The 23,808-nt window shown below is 40.3% G+C and overlaps 1 protein-coding gene across 1 annotated transcript in view; it reads left to right on the top strand.

The window, feature by feature from the left end:
- The first annotated feature begins 11,123 nt into the window (after nt 1–11,123).
- The window catches only part of rad50 (RAD50 homolog, double strand break repair protein), a 132,937-nt gene continuing 120,252 nt past the window's right edge, over nt 11,124–23,808 (top strand). Inside the window, exons 1-5 of the mRNA XM_034179053.1 lie at nt 11,124–11,204; nt 18,389–18,521; nt 22,807–22,890; nt 22,979–23,130; nt 23,335–23,520. Of these exons, the coding sequence (XP_034034944.1) occupies nt 18,393–18,521; nt 22,807–22,890; nt 22,979–23,130; nt 23,335–23,520 (551 nt within the window). The 5' untranslated portion in view covers nt 11,124–11,204; nt 18,389–18,392. The remainder of the gene's footprint in view (nt 11,205–18,388; nt 18,522–22,806; nt 22,891–22,978; nt 23,131–23,334; nt 23,521–23,808) is intronic.

Raw genomic sequence — 23,808 nt, 5'->3', positions numbered from 1 at the left:
ATTACCCCATTAGAGCGCTTCGCTCTCAGACTGCGGGCTTACTTGTAGTTCCTAGGGTTTGTAAGAGTAGAATGGGAGGCAGAGCCTTCAGCTTTCAGGCTCCTCTCCTGTGGAACCAGCTCCCAATTCAGATCAGGGAGACAGATACCCTCTCTACTTTTAAGATTAGGCTTAAAACTTTCCTTTTCGCTAAGGCTTATAGTTAGGGCTGGATCGGGTGACCCTGGACCATCCCTTGGTTATGTTGCTTTAGACGTAGACTGTGTTTCATAATTATTGTATGGCCTTGCCTTGCAATGTGGAGCGCCTTGGGGCAACTGTTTGTTGTGATTTGGCGCTATACAAGAAAAAAGTTGATTGATTGATTGATATATATATATATATATATATATATATATATATATATATATACACTCAACAAAAATATAAACGCAACACTTTTGGTTTTGCTCCCATTTTGTATGAGATGAACTGAAAGATCTAAAACTTTTTCCACATACACAATATCACCATTTCCCTCAATATTGTTCACAAACAAGTCTAAATCTGTGATAGTGAGCACTTCTCCTTTGCTGAGATAATCCATCCCACCTCACAGGTGTGCCATATCAAGATGCTGATTAGACACCATGATTAGTGCACAGGTGTGCCTTAGACTGTCCACAATAAAAGGCAACTCTGAAAGGTGCAGTTTTGTTTTATTGGGGGGGGATACCAGTCAGTATCTGGTGTGACCACCATTTGCCTCATGCAGTGCAACACATCTCCTTCGCATAGAGTTGATCAGGTTGTTAGTTGTGGCCTGTGGAATGTTGGTCCACTCCTCTTCAATGGCTGTGCGAAGTTGCTGGATATTGGCAGGAACTGGTACACGCTGTCGTATACGCCGGTCCAGAGCATCCCAAACATGCTCAATGGGTGACATGTCCGGTGAGTATGCCAGCCATCCAAGAACTGGGACATTTTCAGCTTCCAAGAATTGTGTACAGATCCTTGCAACATGGGGCCGTGCATTATCCTGCTGCAACATGAGGTGATGTTCTTGGATGTATGGCACAACAATGGGCCTCAGGATCTCGTCACGGTATCTCTGTGCATTCAAAATGCCATCAATAAAATGCACCTGTGTTCTTCGTCCATAACAGACACCTGCCCATACCATAACCCCACCGCCACCATGGGCCACTCGATCCACAACATTGACATCAGAAAACCGCTCACCCACACGATGCCACACACGCTGTCTGCCATCTGCCCTGAACAGTGTGAACCGGGATTCATCCGTGAAGAGAACACCTCTCCAACGTGCCAAACACCAGCGAATGTGAGCATTTGCCCACTCAAGTCGGTTACAACGACGAACTGGAGTCAGGTCGAGACCCCGATGAGGATGACGAGCATGCAGATGAGCTTCCCTGAGACGGTTTCTGACAGTTTGTGCAGAAATTCTTTGGTTATGCAAACCGATTGTTTCAGCAGCTGTCCGAGTGGCTGGTCTCAGACGATCTTGGTGAACATGCTGGATGTGGAGGTCCTGGGCTGGTGTGGTTACACGTGGTCTGCGGTTGTGAGGCTGGTTGGATGTACTGCCAAATTCTCTGAAACGCCTTTGGAGACGGCTTATGGTAGAGACATGAACATTCAATACACGAGCAACAGCTCTGGTTGACATTCCTGCTGTCAGCATGCCAATTGCACGCTCCCTCAAATCGTGCAACATCTGTGGCATTGTGCTGTGTGATAAAACTGCACCTTTCAGAGTGGCCTTTTATTGTGGGCAGTCTAAGGCACACCTGTGCACTAATCATGGTGTCTAAAACAATGTCGGACTCTGTAGTTTTCTCTGGGCCCCTCCCCAATCAGACCGGGAGTGACATGTTTAGCCGCATGTTCTCCTTGAATTGCTGGCTGTCTGAGTGGTGTCCAAAAAATGAGGTGGGCTTCATAGATAATTGGCAAAGCTTCTGGGGAAAACCTGGTCTTGTTAGGAGAGACGGCATCCATCCCACTTTGGATGGAGCAGCTCTCATTTCTAGAAATCTGGCTAATTTTCTTAAATCCTCCAAACCGTGACTATCCAGGGTTGGGACCAGGAAGCAGAGTTGTAGTCTTACACACCTCTCTGCAGCTTCTCTCCCCCTGCCATCCCCTCATTACCCCATCCCCGTAGAGACGGTGCCTGCTCCCAGACTACCAATAACCAGCAAAAATCTATTTAAGCATAAAAATTCAAAAAGAAAAAATAATATAGCACCTTCTACTGCACCACAGACTAAAACAGTTAAATGTGGTCTATTAAACATTAGGTCTCTCTCTTCTAAGTCCCTGTTGGTAAATGATATAATAATTGATCAACATATTGATTTATTCTGCCTAACAGAAACCTGGTTACAGCAGGATGAATATGTTAGTTTAAATGAGTCAACACCCCCGAGTCACACTAACTGTCAGAATGCTCGTAGCACGGGCCGGGGCGGTGGATTAGCAGCAATCTTCCATTCCAGCTTATTAATTAATCAAAAACCCAGACAGAGCTTTAATTCATTTGAAAGCTTGTCTCTTAGTCTTGTCCATCCAAATTGGAAGTCCCAAAAACCAGTTTTATTTGTTATTATCTATCGTCCACCTGGTCGTTACTGTGAGTTTCTCTGTGAATTTTCAGACCTTTTGTCTGACTTAGTGCTTAGCTCAGATAAGATAATTATAGTGGGCGATTTTAACATCCACACAGATGCTGAGAATGACAGCCTCAACACTGCATTTAATCTATTATTAGACTCTATTGGCTTTGCTCAAAAAGTAAATGAGTCCACCCACCACTTTAATCATATCTTAGATCTTGTTCTGACTTATGGTATGGAAATAGAAGACTTAACAGTATTCCCTGAAAACTCCCTTCTGTCTGATCATTTTTTAATAACATTTACATTTACTCTGATGGACTACCCAGCAGTAGGGAATAAGTTTCATTACACTAGAAGTCTTTCAGAAAGCGCTGTAACTAGGTTTAAGGATATGATTCCTTCTTTATGTTCTCTAATGCCATATAACAACACAGTGCAGAGTAGCTACCTAAACTCTGTAAGGGAGATAGAGTATCTCGTCAATAGTTTTACATCCTCATTGAAGACAACTTTGGATGCTGTAGCTCCTCTGAAAAAGAGAGCTTTAAATCAGAAGTGTCTGACTCCATGGTATAACTCTCAAACTCGTAGCTTAAAGCAGATAACCCGTAAGTTGGAGAGGAAATGGCGTCTCACTAATTTAGAAGATCTTCACTTAGCCTGGAAAAAGAGTCTGTTGCTCTATAAAAAAGCCCTCCGTAAAGCTAGGACATCTTTCTACTCATCACTAATTGAAGAAAATAAGAACAACCCCAGGTTTCTTTTCAGCACTGTAGCCAGGCTGACAAGAGTCAGAGCTCTATTGAGCTGAGTATTCCATTATCTTTAACTAGTAATGAGTTCATGACTTTCTTTGCTAACAAAATTTTAACTATTAGAGAAAAAATTACTCATAACCATCCCAAAGACGTATCGTTATCTTTGGCTGCTTTCAGTGATGCCGGTATTTGGTTAGACTCTTTCTCTCCGATTGTTCTGTCTGAGTTATTTTCATTAGTTACTTCATCCAAACCATCAACATGTTTATTAGACCCCATTCCTACCAGGCTGCTCAAGGAAGCCCTACCATTATTTAATGCTTCGATCTTAAATATGATCAATCTATCTTTGTTAGTTGGCTATGTACCACAGGCTTTTAAGGTGGCAGTAATTAAACCATTACTTAAAAAGCCATCACTTGACCCAGCTATCTTAGCTAATTATAGGCCAATCTCCAACCTTCCTTTTCTCTCAAAAATTCTTGAAAGGGTAGTTGTAAAACAGCTAACTGATCATCTGCAGAGGAATGGTCTATTTGAAGAGTTTCAGTCAGGTTTTAGAATTCATCATAGTACAGAAACAGCATTAGTGAAGGTTACAAATGATCTTCTTATGGCCTCGGACAGTGGACTCATCTCTGTGCTTGTTCTGTTAGACCTCAGTGCTGCTTTTGATACTGTTGACCATAAAATTTTATTACAGAGATTAGAGCATGCCATAGGTATTAAAGGCACTGCGCTGCGGTGGTTTGAATCATATTTGTCTAATAGATTACAATTTGTTCATGTAAATGGGGAATCTTCTTCACAGACTAAAGTTAATTATGGAGTTCCACAAGGTTCTGTGCTAGGACCAATTTTATTCACTTTATATATGCTTCCCTTAGGCAGTATTATTAGACGGTATTGCTTAAATTTTCATTGTTACGCAGATGATACCCAGCTTTATCTATCCATGAAGCCAGAGGACACACACCAATTAGCTAAACTGCAGGATTGTCTTACAGACATAAAGACATGGATGACCTCTAATTTCCTGCTTTTAAACTCAGATAAAACTGAAGTTATTGTTCTTGGCCCCACAAATCTTAGAAACATGGTGTCTAACCAGATCCTTACTCTGGATGGCATTACCCTGACCTCTAGTAATACTGTGAGAAATCTTGGAGTCATTTTTGATCAGGATATGTCATTCAAAGCGCATATTAAACAAATATGTAGGACTGCTTTTTTGCATTTACGCAATATCTCTAAAATCAGAAAGGTCTTGTCTCAGAGTGATGCTGAAAAACTAATTCATGCATTTATTTCCTCTAGGCTGGACTATTGTAATTCATTATTATCAGGTTGTCCTAAAAGTTCCCTAAAAAGCCTTCAGTTAATTCAAAATGCTGCAGCTAGAGTGCTGACGGGGACTAGAAGGAGAGAGCATATCTCACCCATATTGGCCTCTCTTCATTGGCTTCCTGTTAATTCTAGAATAGAATTTAAAATTCTTCTTCTTACTTATAAGGTTTTGAATAATCAGGTCCCATCTTATCTTAGGGACCTCATAGTACCATATCACCCCAATAGAGCGCTTCGCTCTCAGACTGCAGGCTTACTTGTAGTTCCTAGGGTTTGTAAGAGTAGAATGGGAGGCAGAGCCTTCAGCTTTCAGGCTCCTCTCCTGTGGAACCAGCTCCCAATTCAGATCAGGGAGACAGACACCCTCTCTACTTTTAAGATTAGGCTTAAAACTTTCCTTTTTGCTAAAGCTTATAGTTAGGGCTGGATCAGGTGACCCTGAACCATCCCTTAGTTATGCTGCTATAGACGTAGACTGCTGGGGGGTTCCCATGATGCACTGTTTCTTTCTCTTTTTGCTCTGTATGCACCACTCTGCATTTAATCATTAGTGATCGATCTCTGCTCCCCTCCACAGCATGTCTTTTTCCTGGTTCTCTCCCTCAGCCCCAACCAGTCCCAGCAGAAGACTGCCCCTCCCTGAGCCTGGTTCTGCTGGAGGTTTCTTCCTGTTAAAAGGGAGTTTTTCCTTCCCACTGTAGCCAAGTGCTTGCTCACAGGGGGTCGTTTTGACCGTTGGGGTTTTACATCATTATTGTATGGCCTTGCCTTACAATATAAAGCGCCTTGGGGCAACTGTTTGTTGTGATTTGGCGCTATATAAAAAAAAAATTGATTGATTGATTGATTAATCAGCATCTTGATATGGCACACCTGTGAGGTGGGATGGATTATCTCAGCAAAGGAGAAGTGCTCACTATCACAGATTTAGACTGGTTTGTGAACAATATTTGAGGGAAATGGTGATATTGCGTATGTGGAAAAAGTTTTAGATCTTTGAGTTCATCCCATACAAAATGGGAGCAAAACCAAAAGTGTTGCGTTTATATACAGTGTCCAAATATCTGCAGCCTAACTTACCCTTCAGTAATGTCTATCAATCAGCATGAAATGTCCTTTTATGTTTTGGATCTAGTACACTGAACTACTTGTAACTGTACAAACTGACCACTGTCATTATTTGTGTTTGCACTCCTGTTTTGCTCATATAGTTTTCTTTCTCCATCCTTATTTAACCTCCTCCACATTCTGATGATACACAGGAGAGAAGCTCTTAGTTCTCGCTCCATCTGTGTGATTATCTGTGATTCAAAGGTAAACTAGACCCATTCGTTGTTATCCGGTGTGACCGCAGGCACATGAGGTTAGGCCTTCACACTCAAACATACACTTGACACAAACAAGCACACATACCGTCAGTGGTCCAACATAAAACACAAGGTCACGCAGGTCGTGCCGTTTTCATGTCAGGGCAGGATGGAAATAGAAAGAGGCTATGAGCTGCACAGACTGAGGCACAGTGAGTCACTGGGTTAATGACGCGGACAGACTCAGTGGGCTGAAAGCAGAAGGCAGATTGTAGGAGTGTGTGTGTGTGTGTGTGTGTGTGTGTGTGTGTGTGTGTGTGTGTGTGTGTGTGTGTGTGTGTGTGTGTGTGTGTGCGTGCGTGTGTGTGTGTGTGTGTGTGTGCGTGCGTGCGTGCATGCGTGCGTGTGTGTGTGTCCAAAGGGAGTGAACATGGAGGAGGATGTCAGAGAGAAGAAATGCTTTGGTGTAACTGAGATGGCTGCTGCTGGTTAACATCGAGCCTGCAGGTTCTTGCAGACTGGTGCATGCGCCAGGTGTAGGACTGCACTCATCAGTGCTCATATAGTACTTCCACCAAGTGCCAAAACATTTTAGGCCCTACTGTCATCCCCGTGCAAAGCAGCACACAGTGTGGCACAAGTATTGACAGAGGTGTCATTTTCACGCCCATGTTGTGGAAATAATTGAGCTCATCTGTGCACCCGAGGCAGTTGGTCTAAAAATGAGGTGTGGTTCAGCCCAGTGCCTTTCATTACCTGTTGTAGCAGAAAGAAATTACACCATAGAACAGCAAAGGTAAAGTCAGATCTGGGAGCATGTGCTGGTGCTCCATGTCACCACATCTACTACTACAGAGCCATCCTGGATCACCAACCAGGCAGGAAACCAGTCTATCTCCATCTCTCAAAAGTAGCCATTTATCAGCGAGATGAAGCTTGGGCATTCCCTTGGTCTTCTCCACCTGCTAGGGTTCTCAAAGTTGAGGGACCCACATGCTGGCCCATGCAGAAAAGACAACACTGATGTTCATTCACAAAGCAGATGAAACTCCTCTTCCGAGTCTCCCTCGGTAAGTGTTTTACACAAAGTCGCAAATAGCTTGAATTCATCACTCACTAGTCTATTTGATTTGTTGCTCCATAGGAGATCATCGGACTCATTTTTAATGAGGATGAGTCTGCCTACAGACTGGAGATCGATCACTTGGTGTCCTGGTGCAAAGAGAACATTCTGGAACTCAATGCCCTGACAGTGGAGATGGTTGTTGACTTCAGAAAGAACCCAGTCCTGGCCACCTCCATCACCCTGTGTGACTCCCCAGTTGCCATTGTGGAGTCCTTCTGTTACCTGGGGATCACCATCACCCAGGACCTCAAGTGGGAACTGAATGTCAGCTCTCTCATCAAGAGAGCACAGCAGAGGATGTACTTTCTGCACCAACTGAGGAAGTTCAACCTGCCAAAAACAATGATGGTGAACTTCTACACTGCCATCATTGAGTCCATCATCTCCTTCTCCATCACTGTCTGGTAGGCTGCTGCCACTGCAATGGACAGGTACAGACCACAGCGTATCATCCACATAGCAGAGAAGGTAATTGACTGCAATCTGCCATCCCTACAGGACCTGTGCACCTCCAGGGCCCTGAGGCAAGCAACAAAGATAGTGGCCGATTCCTCTCAGCCTCTCTCCCTCTCAGGACACAAACTTTTTGTCACCCTCACTGGTAGACGGCTGAGGTCCATCAGGACCAAAACCTCAAGACACAAAAACAGCTTCTTTCCGTCCACAGCTAGACTTATAAATAATGCCAGACACGCCCATTTACCCTGCCTCCCCCCAACTCCCACAAAATACTGATTGATCATCCCTGCACGGAAAGGTACTGTACATCTGCATGCCTTAGCACAGCCCCATTCCCTTATGTTATATTTATTTGACAGTGAACGTAGGTTTGCCTATTTGCTTATTTGTCTGACTCCTTTTCTTCTTACAGAAGTATTTTTTTCCTTTTCCTTTTATTGTTGTTTATGCACTAATGACACCAGATCAAATTCCTTGTGAGAACTTACTTGGCAATAAATTTTATCCTCATTCTGATATGCAAGCTCTGATATTGCAGCTATATAATCTTGTTCTTACAAAGGATAATCATCCAGTCAATAAAACTATCTGTAATTGGGAACAAGAGTTGGTTCTGGAATTCGGGGAAGGTTTCTGGGACAAAGCAGATGACAGAATTGTACGTCATCATCATGTGAAAGACTTTCCCTAATAGACAATGTGCACTGACGGCCCCTCAGATGAAGCGTAGAGGTTAAGGAGTGAAACGCTAGTGAACCTGAGATACCTGCTGGCAATGCAGAGGGGTTCTCAACAATGTCGGTTCTCAGACCCCTCCATTTAGGAAGACCACCAGATGGATATTGTTCCACATATCTTAGTATCTCCTGCTGCAGTTGCTGTTTCTAGAAAAAACATTGTAATGTTTACTTCAACTTATGTTTGATAGATAACTTGACCTTTTTTAACCTTTGGACTTGATTAGACTGTCGTGTGTGTGTGTGTGTGTGTGTGTGTGTGTGTGTGTGTGTGTGTGTGTGTGTGTGTGTGTGTGTGTGTGTGTGTGTGTGTGTGTGTGTGTGTGTGTGTGTGTGTGTGTGTGTGTGTTTTATTGTTTCATGAGGCCTGGGGTTGGTATGTTAAAATTGGATGTTCGAATTGTAGCACAATTGATTTTGATTTTACTTTAGTTTTGTTTGTACTTTTAAACAAGATGTGCTGGAGTTTTGTTTGTTTATTGTTAAAAAAACAAAGATAAATAAATGTTTGGGTTTTTTTTTTAATTCACTGTTGCTGGTTTCTCTCCTAACAGCTGAAGTTTCTAATTTTTAAAAAATTATGTTTGATAAAAATGTACCTGTCTGTTGACTTAACTCACTGTTAACAGTTGGAAAGCTGTAACATTGTATATTAGAGTAATGAAACCTATGGTTCACAATAAAAATTAATATTTTACTTTACAAATTTGACTTTTTCATGCTAGTATTCATGATGGAGAGTTGCTTTCTACTAATTTACAAATTATGTTTTTTTTTTTATATAAGTGACAATATGTCATTCCATGAAAGAATGGATTGCCAAATTGCAATTAATCATACCCTCCCACCACCACCACCACTGTTGTTGCACTGCTGAACTCCTACTAAGATATTGTTTTTGTGACTTTTGTGATTGTAATCCTGCAAAGTAAACATCCCAACTGAGTATTTATATAATGGCTGAGTGGATCCTTGTCATTTGATTGGTGCGTTGTATGTGACGTGACATGGATTAATTTGTCCCATTTGTGTTGCATTGCATATAGAGTGCAGTTTGGTTCCATTTAGAGTGCAAATTTGGTTCCATACATTTGATACCATTGCACTCTGCACACGTGCTCGCGCACGCACACATTTACTCTTTTTGAATCATAATGACAACAGAAAATAAATGACCCTGATCAAAAGTTTCCATACCCCTGTTCTTAATACCGTGTGTTGCCCTTTAACATCAATGACAGCTTGGAGTCTTTTGTGGTCACTGTGGACGAGGCTCTCTGATGGTAGAGCTGCCACTGAATATGTCTAGAACTTTATTTACATCAGTTATGAAGAAATACAAACAGTATGGCACTTTATGGTAAATCTGCATAGAGTAGACAGTTCTCAAAAACTGACTGTGCAAGAAGGAGAAGAGCGAGGAAAGCCAACAAGACACCCCAGAAGAAGTTATAGGCTTATGTGGCTATGATTGGAGAAATTGTACACTGTGCCAATTTTGCATTTTGCATCACCACTCTTAGCTTCTTCTAGGCTTGCATCTCAGGTGTACCTTCTGGCAATTTGTAGCTAAACTTTCAGGTGTTCTTTTTAAGAAAATCCTCCTCTGTACCACTTCATCATGACACTATATAACTGGTGATACAAAATGCATTGACTTCAGCCTCAGTCCGCTCCTTGTGAAGCTCCCTGAAATTCTTGAATCAGCTTTGCCTTACAATCTTCTCAAAGCTGGGGGTGTCCCTGTTGCTTGTGCATCTTCTCTAACCACACTTTTCTGTGAATATTCTTTGATTCAGAACTCTGAACAGCCAGAGCTTTCAGCAATGATCTTCTGTGGCTTAACCTCCTTGTGGAAAGTGTCTGTGAGTGTCTTCTGGACAAGTGTCAAGTCAGCAGTCTTCCCCATAATTGTGGTTGTGTGTACTTAACCAGATTTGAGATATTTCTGGTATTCATACTGCATAAATAGTGACTTGAAATAAAACATTTTAATATTTTGACATCTTTTTCTTTTCTTTTTTTTTTTTTTTGGAGCTGTAGGCCATAGTTATCAAAATTAAAATAAATAAAATGATTGAACTATTCTAGTTTCTATATACCAAAACTAGAATGTGTCAAATCATCATATATATATATATATATATATATATATATATATATATATATATATATATATATATATATATATATATATATATATATATATATATATATATTCTTACTTTATTTTGATAATCCTGGAGCAGGAGTGGGACTCTGAGAAGAGAGGGAGGCATTACCATCGAGTGCAGAGGGATGTTAAAGGGGGAGACACCAGTTGGGGAAAAAGCAGGTCAGAGCAAGTGATTTTTTCAAGATTAAGGCTGGGACATTGTGGCCTGGCTCCTGACCTGTGTTTGACTGGATAAAGGACTAATGTGCTCTGCTCGTGTGGAGAAGAAGAAACCGTATAGCATGTCCTGATGGAGTGTGTCACCTATAAAGTGGAGAGAAGGCACCTCTATAAAAGAATCACTGAATTAGGCATTGAAAAATCTCTCTGAAGACTCTTCTTGGCCCAGACAGACACGGAGATGAAGTTGTGGCCGCTGTTGTATCGTTTATTTACTGCACAAATCTCCATCTCAACATTTGAGTAAATCAGCGCAGTACTGTCAGCAACCTGTGAGAGGCAGCAATACGTCTGGAGGCGTCTAGTCTGCCGGAAACATAAAAGAAGAAGAAGAAGAGGCGAGTCCCGGAAATCAGTGTTACTCTCTGGTGACGTCACTTCCCTCAGGGAAACATAATTTGTCTTGCTGCAAGTTTTCTCAACTGTATTGCATCTATAATATTCTATTCATGTGAGTTTTATTGCAGTTGTTTGAAAAAGAAATCATTCTTGTTTAGTTCACTGGAGGTAGTGTGCCTCCAATTGTTATTTTGTAATGTAGCGTGTTGTAACTGTGGTAGCGACGTTAGCGAACCTGGTTTATGATGCCGTGCTTGAGTTGTGCGTTTGTGGAGTTTAGACGCTTTCTGCTCCGTTCCTGCTTCACTTACAGTCGTTGGTGTTCGACGCATTTCAAGTCAAAGCAAAGCGCAGAAAAAGTTGCTCCGAAATCTCGCGGGTTTAGAACCGAATGTGCGCAGATATTCAGATTTGATTAGGAGTTCTTAGACTGTATTCTCAGCACCTCTTAAAAAGGAAACCAGTAGACATTAGAATAACTTTAGATTGATTTATTTATCGATATTATCAAATTATCCAAAACCTACAATTCATGAACCTGCAGTTATTATAGATGAATAGAGGCAGGCCCATAATTTGAGTTTTATATAACCCGAGAGGGTATCGGGTCAGAACGTCCACAAACTAAAAAGTCCACAAGCCAAAAACGTCCACACTCTAGCATAGTAATTATATAAAATATTTTCTCTAAGCATTTTCCCACAGAAAAAATTATTAGATTTATTATACTAAATTTATGAAATTATACATTATGCATCAACAACAAATGTTATTTAAATTTAACAGTTGACAATATTATACACTAAAATAAACCAATAAAAAATTATGCTTGTTAGTAATTGTTAATTATGTTAACTATGTTATGTTAATTATGTTTGCAAATCTTGCTATAGTCAAGGTTTATGCAATTTAAGTTGTGCATATCTAGGAGACTTCAAGTCTTTAATTATTGGCAAAGGCTATGTAATATGTAATAAATTGTCATTAAATACGAACAAAACAAAATGTATTATATTTCGTTCTTGCAGAAATCGTAAATGTTTTGAAAATGTACAAATTAATATAAATGTGATTGAACGAGTTGAATCAATTAAATTTCTTGGAATCCAAATTGATGAATTTTTAAATTTCAGTAAACATTTAAATTACTTGATTAAGACACTATCTAAATATGTCGGACTATTCTTTAAGGTGAGGTATTTCATCCCCTTTGAGGCTCTTCTGACACTATACAGGTCCTTATTTGAACCTCATCTAAATTATTGCAATATTATTTGGTGTAATACTTACCCGAGTTACCTTTTAAAACTACAGACTTTACAAAAGAAAGCTATAAGAGCCATTTCTTGGGCCAAATATAACTTTCAAACTGATTCTCTCTTTTATAAATATCGACTTCTGAAGCTCACAGAGTGCAACTTATTTCACAATGTGTGTACCATGTACACTGTGGTGTATAGACTTAATGATAGACTCTGTCAGCTCATTCCCATTTCAACTTCCTCTCATCATTATAACACCAGAGGAAAATTACACCTAAAGGGTAAAAGTAGGAAGTTAAAAAGTACTAGTTTTAGTATGGCATGTAAGGGAATGACCTGAGTGAGAATACTCAAAAGTCCCTGTCTTTGCACATTTTCAAAAAGAAACTTAAACTAGAGTTACTTGCAAAATATAATTAAAATTCGACCAGCTGACGACTTCTTTATGTCTATTGAAAAAGCCATAGGCCTATATGTCTGAATTTATTACACTGATGTGTCATAATACTTTTAATATTTGTCATTTAAGAAATATGAACATTGTTGTCTTACTCTGTTGTAGATATTGTAACAGACTAGGTTAGTTATGATAGGTAAAAGTAGGTTTAGATTTGTAATTATTGTACATTTGCTGTATTTAAATATTAATGGGCCCCGCTCATAAGCTATGGACTGCTTTAAGGGTGTCCCAATTACAAAATGTATTTATTAATCTGTATGAAACTGTATGGAATGTTTTAATGTATTCTTTGAATTTTGTAATAAACCAAACTAACTAACTAACTAACTATTCGCCCAACCGTTGGGCAGATAAGTCGTACAATGAACATTACACGCCGATAAATAGATAAATAGAATGTCTTACCATTATTCGCCCAACCGTGATCGTGTATTTGACACATTTTGTGCATCTAAACTGTTTTTTTACACCACTTTTTTAAGCCTCTATTGCGGCGTGAAAAGCAACGTATGCTTGACACATTTAACGGTGTGTCTTTAATTACTGCAAAAACACAGCAATGGATGAAAGCAGACAAACTTCATAAGCATTTTGAACGGAAGCCTGTTAATGACGGCGAAACAATTTTTTGAACAAAATGCTGCTTGTTGCCTGTAAGATGGTGCTAGTTTGACACAGTTCCCTGGGTGTGATGAGCCAAACAGAACCACTTTAGATCACAGCCACTCCGTGGGCTGCGAACCCTCCCACAGCCAGTGAGAAAATGTCTGCCTTTTTTCCCCCGTGTTGAAACCGGAAGTGAACTTACAAGGGCACTCATTGGTCTGTTGTGGTTGGACGTATATGCTCGTATATTTACTTTATTGAACCAACGGCTGGGTGTATAGTAGTGATGGGTTGATGAGGCGTCATGAAGCGTTTCAACACATTGCCAAATTGTATTGACACTGTGTCGATACTATGTCACTGAATACTGACAACTGCTGGACCAAAAAAATCCCTACAGGCACCCGAGTTGACAGACTCGACACTGATTTCATGACCTAGTATATACAATAATATAATCTAAGTCGTATGTCATTTTGTATCATTTCATATCTTCATTTAAATTTAAAATCTTTAAAAATAAATAATGTGAACATGTATCATAACGTGAAAATCTAAGTGAATGTGTTGTGAATGAGGATGCTTGTGAACTGGGATTTTATTTTGTTTACAAATTTTTATTCAAAAAAGAAGTTGTTCCAAAGTCTTGAATTTGAGTCTGTTACACTTGTTTGATGCAACTTCTCCAGCTTTAGAAAACACCCGCTCACAGGGCACAGATGAGGCTGGAGTGTAGAGAAACTATAATGACAGCTGGAAGAGGTTTGGATATACTGTCTTGTGGTTGTCCCAGTATCTCAGAGGATCCTGGGACCTGGCAATATTGGCCTCTGCCAGGTACTGCTGCACCTCCTGGATGGCATCAGCTGTGGCACTTCTGGTCTGCTTGCCCCCTTCCTAATAAACACAGTTTGGCCACTTTGGTGCATCAGTGTCAGTTCGAAACAGTTCCTGTATCGGTCACGTGAGTTTCGCAAATGATACGCGCACCGACACGGGGTTTCGCTCTATGAGCTCGACACATGCGCCGACGCATCGGTGTTGCTGAACCCATCACTAGTGTATAGCCACTCCGTTAATTATTACTATAGAGCTTTTTCAAATTTAAGATATGCATGTTATTCTATAAATTCAAACTATGTGGACATGTAGACGTTTGGACAAGAAAGCACCAAGAGCTAAATAGACACAACATATCTCATTTGAAAGGCCTTGTTCTTGGCTTATTCCCAATGGTCCTCCTGGAAAAATCCATGCAGCACTTTTTGGGAGTGCACGGAAACAAAGTAACAGGAAAAAAGTAATGGACAAAAAGTAACAGATTTGGCTAGGGAAAAACAACAGCAAACAAAGTAGCATTAGGATTTATTTACCATATAAAAGTTTATTTTCACATAATTATTCATATGGGACGTGGTTATGGTTAGGGTTCATTAAGTTATTCCCTCATGCATGCCATCAATTTCTTAATCAGTAAAAGTTCGTAAGTGTTTGCACTATTTAACAGGCTCAACGCTAGAGCCCAACCGATATGGATTTTTTGAGGCCGATGCCGATAACGATATTTGGATGAAAAAAAATGCAGGTAATCGGCTGATTTGCCGATAGCCAATAAATCAGCCGATGTGTTGTTTTTTTTTAATGAATAAAATGTTCTTTTTTGGACCCTTAACAAAAAAGGTATGAGCTAAAAGCTGAAGCTTTGTCCTCATATTGATTAACTTTATAACAGAGAAGAATTTTCAAGTTCAAAAATGCAATCAAGAATTAAACCTTTGTGAAATTAGCAAATACATATCCTTATAAAGAGTTGTGAAATACATCTGATCTTGTACCTCTTGTTGCTGCAACTTAGATATAGGTTCAGGATAAAGATATAGATCCTTATAAACTTAGTTGTATGCTTTTGTCAGCCGATCAGTGCAGTGTGACGGCGAACTATGGGGGCTGGTGATGAACACATTTAAGCAGGGGTGTAAGCAGCTCTCAGTTGAATGGAGTCAGAGTTCCATCTACTGGACAAATGGTGCAAGGACATTTTACATTGCCGACACAAACATTATTTCAGTAACTGTTCTGTTTATGAGAAATTATCGGCATTCTGTCGGCAAAATTTAGGCCGATAGTGAGTACTTTGAAAAGGGCTTATATCGGCCGATAATATCGGTCGGGCTCTACTCAACACACCAATATATTCCTTTGCCATGATACAGTGATACTTTATGTCCGTTACTTTTTTACTGTTACTTTCTTTCCTACAACTGTTTTTTGGTCCGCTCTACCACAATATGAAATGGACAGAATGTAACAAAATGGGGACTGATAATTACAGAGTGGGGATAAAATGTAACAAAATTGCGACAGTAAACATTAACTTTATGAAATTGATGACTGTGGTATCAATTTTGTGTTAAGCATATTGTGTGAGTAATCTATGATACAAAGTTAGTTTTGTCATAATTCGATGCATTTAATTAAATGTACTGTAATTTTAAGCCCCATTTTGCTTCATTTCGTATTTTAGTATGGCTCGTTTTTTTTTTTTTTTTTTGGCTACATAACTTTGAAGACAGTGACTGACTGAGCAGTATTTTGCAACCTATCCATCCATTTTCTACACCTCCTTATTCCAATTAAGGGTCATGGGGCACTGGAGCATAATCCAGCAGTCATAGGATGTGAGGCGTGGTACACCCTGGACAAGAGGCCAGTCTATTGCAGGTCCACATACAAACAGACAAACATTCATGGTGAATTAAAAGTTTCCAATTCACCAAACATGCATGTCTTTGGCTGTGGGAGGGAAACCACGGAAAGACAGGGAGACCACACAAACTTTACACAGACAGGTCCCAGGTGGGAAGCAATCCCATGACCTTCTTGCTGTGAAGCAACAGTGCTAACCACTAAGCTACTGTGCTGCAGTATTTTCCAGTGTTAGTATTATTGGTGTATTTGAAGATTTATCTCTGTATTAGTATAACGATGCTAGCAATGATTCATTCATACTCTGGAGTATTCAGTCCACACAGACAAAATGAAAAATATGCACTATGCAGATATGAGTTATATTTCACCTTATGCTTAGTCTATAATATGTGAATATCTCATAAACACTTCAAAATGTTTGCCATACAGTTAGGTATAGAGTGTGTATATTTTCTAGTTTTTACTGAAGGCATCTCACGTTGATCAACTATTCATAAATATTGTTATTTATTCCATTTTTTCATGAGTTAGGCTGTTGCAGAACGACTGCACATTCATACAGACACAACTCTCTACATGCTATATTTTGATTTTTGCAGACACATGCAACAGCTCTTAGACCTTCTAGTGCAGCTGCAAATGAGACTGTTAATGACCTCTGAAGCTGACATCCATTGAATAATATGGGCTGGAAATATTCCTCCTCCTTCCATCCTGGTGATCCCAGGTTAGGCTTGGCTATGTGTCCATTTTTCCAAACCTTTACTTGTCACATGCATCTCAAAACATGCTATGTGAAGCTATCTTTGCAGGGAGGCAACTTGGGAAGAGTGGCACACTTCTGGGATAATTTAAATCTAAACCAATTGAGATCACAATGGAATTGTATAGTAGACTTCCCTTTAAAGTTGTGTGGGGGGAAAAAAACTGCTGCATGGGTTTTTCCACAACAAAGACCATCTGAAAGCCAAGAGAAACATCACTTAAAAAGCCTTAAGTGATGTATGCTGTGTCCATTTAGCTCTCGGGTTACTTAAACTCAAAATTCAGAGACCTTTGAGCAGTCTCGCTCTTCATCGATTAGACTGAATGGTTTTCACATTTCACTCAGTCAATATATCTGATTTATTTCTGTCCCTTCTGAGTGTATTAAAGCTGTTAATGAATATCCTTTTTTAGTTTAGATCATATTTAAATATTTCACATTTAAACTGTCCAAAAATATGTTTTAAAACTTTTAATACCTGTACCTCCAGAAGTAATGCAGTTTTCCGGGTGTGGCACTAGAAAACTTTTATTGGGAGGGGGTGTTGCATTTAAATAATTTGTACGAAGTAAAACAGCAAAAGTTACAGCCCTAAAGTCTTTGTAATGATAATAATAACAATATAATATTGTTTTTCATAAGTGAAATATAATGACATTCATTCTTATTTTTGTTCTGAAAAGGCACCAGAAGCTAGCTACAGATACACGGAAATTCAAAATTTTCTCACAACACCTCTCCCTCACTCTCCTCTGCAAACAGGTTTTACATTTGCCATTCCTACAAGAAAAAATTCTTCTTTAGTTGCTCATTAAACAGAATTGTGGAATACTAGGTCAAAAAGAAAAATCATATCTTGTAAGTGGCTTATTTGCCTATATGAAATGGATCAGATCTGTAAAAAAAAAAAGTGCATAGTTAAAGCATTATTGTGTTATTGTATGAAATAAATATCTAAAACGCCAGTCACTTAATGTGCTTTTCATAGTTGGGGTAATAGCCTTAGAATGCACCATTTTACATGTCTATATCCAAAATTTCTTGGGGGGGGGGGGGGCATGCCCCCAGACCCCCGAGGTGGCACTGTGGATTCACCACACTCTGGCTGCTTTCCCACTCACCACTAACAACTCTGATATTATTCGTTCATTCATGGAGTGCTCAGTCCGTTTAGTTGAGACCAGTTTGTAGCTTGTTTTGAATTAGTATAAGAATTTTTGTGCTATCAGCCCTGATAATCACAGTGATTGTACAGTGACAGCAGCATGAGAGTAAATTCTTGAGTCTTGATAAACTGGTACTAAATACAATAACTTAGGTTATTTGTCAGTGTGTGCAAATGTCTGTTGATTAATTTTCATTCTGCATTGCTCTTCAGAAGCAAATGCTCGAATGTTTTGATATGGTCTTGGTTGTTTAAATACTTTCACTTCATTAAGTACTTGCTGCTACTTGTTAATGAAAGCAATCTTCTGTTTCTTTATTTCATTTAGCAACATGTCAAAGATAGACAAGATGAGCATCCTTGGGGTGAGGAGCTTTGGGATTGAGGATAAAGACAAGCAAGTCATCACTTTCTTCAGTCCTCTTACAGTGCTGGTTGGACCCAATGGAGCTGGGAAAACGGTATGAGAAACCACTCCTCTCAAAATGTGTCCCTGTGCAGTAACTCAAGTGCACCCCTCTCTTCTTCTGTGGTGTTTCACAGCAGCCGGCATCCTTATTGTTGCTTTGCTGCCACCTTCTGCATCAGTCTGTATAGCAGTTATAGAGTCCAGTGTCTTTCACATATTTAAGAAGCCAACACTTCCTCCTCTCAATTGACCTTATGGCTAAAATACTTCCTACAGAAACTTCTTTCAGACCTTGTAATTGATTTCCTTCAGTTTTACTCTTTAATAGATAAACCATTCAAAAATGATGAGATATATTTTGTCAATAAAATATTTTGAGGTAAAATTAAAGCATTGTGTTAAATACTGTACAGGTATATTCATTGGTTATGATTGTTATTTATATTACACCTGGTGGCATTTGAAAGCACTGCATTCTGGTGATGGCATTTCACAACACTTTATTTAGAATTAAATTAGTCTGATGGTTTTATTTGGCATTATTATGTGGTATTGATCTGGTGATGGTTGTATTTAATTTTTTAACTGTTGCTTCAGTTTTAAATGACTTACAAGTGGTAAAAGACTTCATGGGCAGTAGTTATCATGTCTTTAAGTGTATTATTTACTAAAAGCAGAAAGGATGCAATTATTGATTTGTTTTATAAGACACACTTAGAATTTGATAAATGTAGGAGGAAAACAATGAAAGCAGAATTAAAGTCAGTTAATGCAGACAGTCAGTCCATTTGTGGAAATGTATTACAGACAATACATACAAGATAGTAAATAAATTTTAATGAAATCAAAACTTGAGCCATATTTTGTTCCAGTATAAGAGTCAAATATCAGTGTGTTAAACCAAGAAAAATTGACCAAAGTGCTCTCAGAATGCACCAAATTGCACCATTTTTTTTTTTTTTAAATTTCCATGCCCCCGGATCCCCCTAGGGGATCTCGCGCCTTTGGCGCTCAGCCATCCACTCACAGAAAATATTCAATCAAAACATTTTCATGCACCCATGCAATTGATTAGGTAGGATGTCAACCATACAAGGACTTTCCCAGCAATCACAAAGTGATTCTCCAACCTGCTGAGGTGTATGAGATGATTCGCCATGTCGAACGCAGTGCTAAGAACTAAAGGTAACAGAACCGCGGTAGTGTCCGAATCCATAGCGAGCAGGAAATCATTTACCACTGTAGTAAGAGCTGTCTCTGTGGAATGGTGTATTCTAAATGCACACTGACAAGAAGCTGGTGCTTTGCTCTAGGTCTGAAAATGGGCACGCAGAGTGTAGATATGCATTCATACGAAGAGAGAGAGAGGGTGGAAAATGGAGTGTACATTCACAGAACAGGCTGGCTCTTATGTCGTTTGTTTATCCTATTAGCGTTAATGATGCTAGCTGTTTGCTTTAGCTTCTGCTCAATGTTCTTCACAGCAGAAAGCAGTTTGCTTCCAACAGCCCCATTTCATGTGTGAATGCTGATGTTAGCCTCTGCCCAGACACAAGCCTCTTACTTTATTCCAGCTCAAACCGGAGAAGTTCCACGTGTGCTTTGTCAACCTTCAGCACGCTCTTGTGCTTGATGCTGAACCTGCTTTTTGTTTCACATTATTGACAGCAGACTCCCCAACTAACAGGGCAAGGTGGTGTTTGCTGGTTGTCTGTGGGCTGGGGCAGGGTGGTATGATTAAGACCAAACTGTTGAGTGGAACTTTCTCTACTTGCTGCAGTGTGCATGGTTGATACGAAAGGTGGAAAAGAAAAAAATGCTGCAGGTGCTTTTATTGCTGCAGTGACATCATGGTTTGTCCTGGGCAGTGCTGGTTTGCCCAATCAGTGTTTTCTGTTTATTTGGTTATCTGTTTTTGGGTGTCAGACCACATGGTTAAGAACAATGATGGCTGACATGAAAAATTCAGTCTCAGTAGGAGCTTTATGTTGGAGTACATAACAGTGCCCCCACCATCACCAAATGGATGACATCTGGCTCTGTGCCAGGCCTCTTTCCCTGATTTGGGAATCTGTGGCAACTAGGACTACAACAGGAGAAGCCAAAATAAATTGATTTTAATAATATAATGGAGATGAAACATGGAGAGGGCTATGTGTGACCTCCCAATTAAAAATTGCATATGTATTTATTAGACATATTCTTGGCATGGGGCCACAGCAATAGCTGGTGGGAAAATGTTCCAAAATGAAAAATGTAACTGTATTGCTCAGGTATGCACCAATACCCATCGTCTTTCTAGAATCGGCACTGATACAGACAGTATTTGGTGTATCAGAGTTTGGTCAGGAGGACTGATCGTCACACCCAATCCATGCACATGCAGAAACACAACAATCAAATGGTGAGTCGATTTTCAATAAAAGTGTGTGATGCCGTGAGCTGCATCTGTGGGTTACACTGAAGGAAAAGTTGTGTAAAACCGCAGATAATACTCATGCATTTCTCACAGTAAAACTATTTTAGATTGCACATATTGGTAGAATTTACTGTGAAAGTAGAAAAATGGGAGCGGAGTCTACAAAAACACAATTTCCTGAAGCTTATCTTTCTTAAAGACTGACAGAAGCATTACCAGTGCCCTTTGTCAGGAAGACATTCTGAAATTCCACATGTCCTCAGCAGGTTGTGGTGGTGTCTTGCGGCTGCTCCTTGTCACTCAGGATCCCCACAGTGGACCCATGATGGGTGCAAATCAAGTAGAATGTTGTGAAACATCTATACGAGGTCTGTTAGAAAAGTATCCGACCTTTTTATTTTTTTCAAAAACCATATGGATTTGAATCACGTGTGATTGCATCAGCCAAGCTTAAACCTTCGTGCGCATGCGTGAGTTTTTCACGCCTGTCGGTTGCGTCATTCGCCTGTGAGCAGGCTTTGTGTGAGCAGTGGTCCACCCCTCTCGTCGGATTTTTATTGCGAATAAAATGTCTGAATGATTTGGAGCTTTGTTGCATCAATTTTTTCCAGAAACTGTGAGAGACCTCCAGGTGGACACCATTCGGAAAATTCAGATGGCTTTCAGGGACTATTTTATGGGGATTACACAGATTAAGGAGTGCTCCAGCCGGTTTAAAGACCGCCCACAGCTGCTGAGAGTGCGCCGATCGACTGGCTGAATCAACCAGATCATTTCCAACGTGAAGGCTTTGTTGATCCGGGACGTCGTCTGACTTACACAAAAATGGTAGGAGACGTGGACATCAGTACTTTTTCGGCACATTCCACTGTTACAGGAGTTTTTTTCATGGAAAGAGAGGCGGAGGGATGCGCCACGGAGCCGTTCATGGAACAGCACAAAACCACCTCTGTGTTGGTCTCACAGGACGGCCTTCAGACGGCTTTCGGTGGGTTTTCAGTCATGTGACTATCCGAGAAATTGTGGATGAGCCTGGACATGCCAGAACATGTCCTGTGAGGCTTCATCACGGCGTTGTCTTGCGCCATGCGGCACCGCCGTGATGCGCGTCCCTAACCCTCTTTCCATGCCAGAACATGTCCTGTGAGGCTTCATCACGGTGTTGCCTTGCGCCATGCGGCACCGCCACGACGCGCTTCCCTAACCCTAACCCTCTTTCCATGAAAAAAAAACTCCTGTAACAGTGGAATGTGCTGAAAAAGTACTGATGTCCACGTCTCCTGCCATTTTTGTGTAAGTCAGACGACGTCCCGGATCAACAAAGCCTTCACGTTGGAAATGATCTGGTTGATTCAGCCTGTCGATCGGCGCTCGGAGCGCGGTGCGCTCTCAGCAGCTGTGGGCGGTCTTTAAACCGGCTGGAGCACTCCTTAATCTGTGTAATCCTCATAAAATTGTCCCTGAAAGCCATCTGAATTTTCTGAATGGTGTCCACCTGGAGGTCTCTCACAGTTTCTGGAAAAAATTGATGCAGCAAAGCTCCAAATCGTTCAGACATTTATTCGCAATAAAAATCCGACGAGAGGGGTGGACGACTGCTAACACAAAGCCTGCTCACAGGCGTATGACGCAACCGACAGGCGTGGAAAAAACTCACGCATGTGCACGAAGGTTCAAGCTTGGCTGATGCAATCACACGTGATTCAAATCCATATGGTTTTTGAAAAAAATTAAAAGGTCGGATACTTTTCTAACAGACCTCGTATATGAAAAGCCAAGTTTTATATTGCTGTGGCTTCAGATGTATTCGGTTTCAGCTGATACCCTGATTTTATGGACCATATCAGGAAAGAAAAATGTGCATCACTGCATCTCTTTTATTGCTGTCTCTGAGAAAATACTATGTCCTTTTTTCCAGACTATTATTGAGTGCTTGAAGTATTCAACATCAGGTGAACTTCCCCCTGGATCTAAAGGAGGTGCTTTTGTTCACGATCCAAAGGTAAAATCATTCCTGTTACTACCATGTAAGGTACTGTGAATGTAAGTTTCTGTGTATCTTCATGTAAAGTCGTGGTTTCTGACTACAGGATGCCCATGAGACAGATGTGCGAGCACAGATTCGGCTGTTATTCACAGATGTCAATGGAGAGAAAATAACGATTCAGCGATCCATGTCTTGCACTCAGAAGGCAAAGAACTACTCCTTCAAAACCTTAGAGCAGGTCATCACCAGGTTAAAGTAAGCCTTGATGGCCTTGATTTGAACTGTCATTTACTTATTAAAAAGAACCTCAGTCTCTTATTTTATAGTTATATAATAATCATCTTATTAACCTCTTAAAGGGATTTTTGTCTGTTCAGAGTTTAAAAACCATTTCTTAGTATTGTTAGTATTGCAAATGTTGTATGGTTCCATTTTTACGCACTATGTTAATCCATCTAGAGACGGTCAGAGAGTGAGCTTGTCATCAAAGTGTGGTGAGCTGGACCGGGAGATGATCTCTGCACTCGGAGTGTCTAAGTCAGTTCTAAATCATGTCATCTTCTGTCACCAAGAAGAGTCCAACTGGCCACTTAGTGAGGGAAAAGCCCTCAAAGACAAGTTTGATTCAATCTTTGCTACAACCAAGTAAGCTAGAATTCCTTTATTTTATATATATGTGTGTGTGTGTGTGTGTGTGTGTGTGTCAGTCAGACCATTCATCTCTCACATCCATCGATCCATTTTCTATACCCACTTACTCCAGTTAAGGGTCACATGGGAGCTGGAGCGTATCTCAACAATCATAGGGCATGAGGCAGGGTGTGTGTGTGTGTGTGTGTGTGTGTGTGTGTGTGTGTGTGTGTGTGTGTGTGTGTGTGTGTGTGTGTGTGTGTGTGTGTGTGTGTGTGTGTGTGTGTGTGTGTGTGTGTGTGT

This window comes from Thalassophryne amazonica, chromosome 9 (assembly GCF_902500255.1).
Source record: "Thalassophryne amazonica chromosome 9, fThaAma1.1, whole genome shotgun sequence".
Taxonomy (NCBI): Eukaryota; Metazoa; Chordata; class Actinopteri; order Batrachoidiformes; family Batrachoididae; genus Thalassophryne; species Thalassophryne amazonica.
The sequence above is the reverse complement of the archived record's forward strand: the minus strand, read 5'-3'. Positions and strand labels throughout refer to the sequence as shown.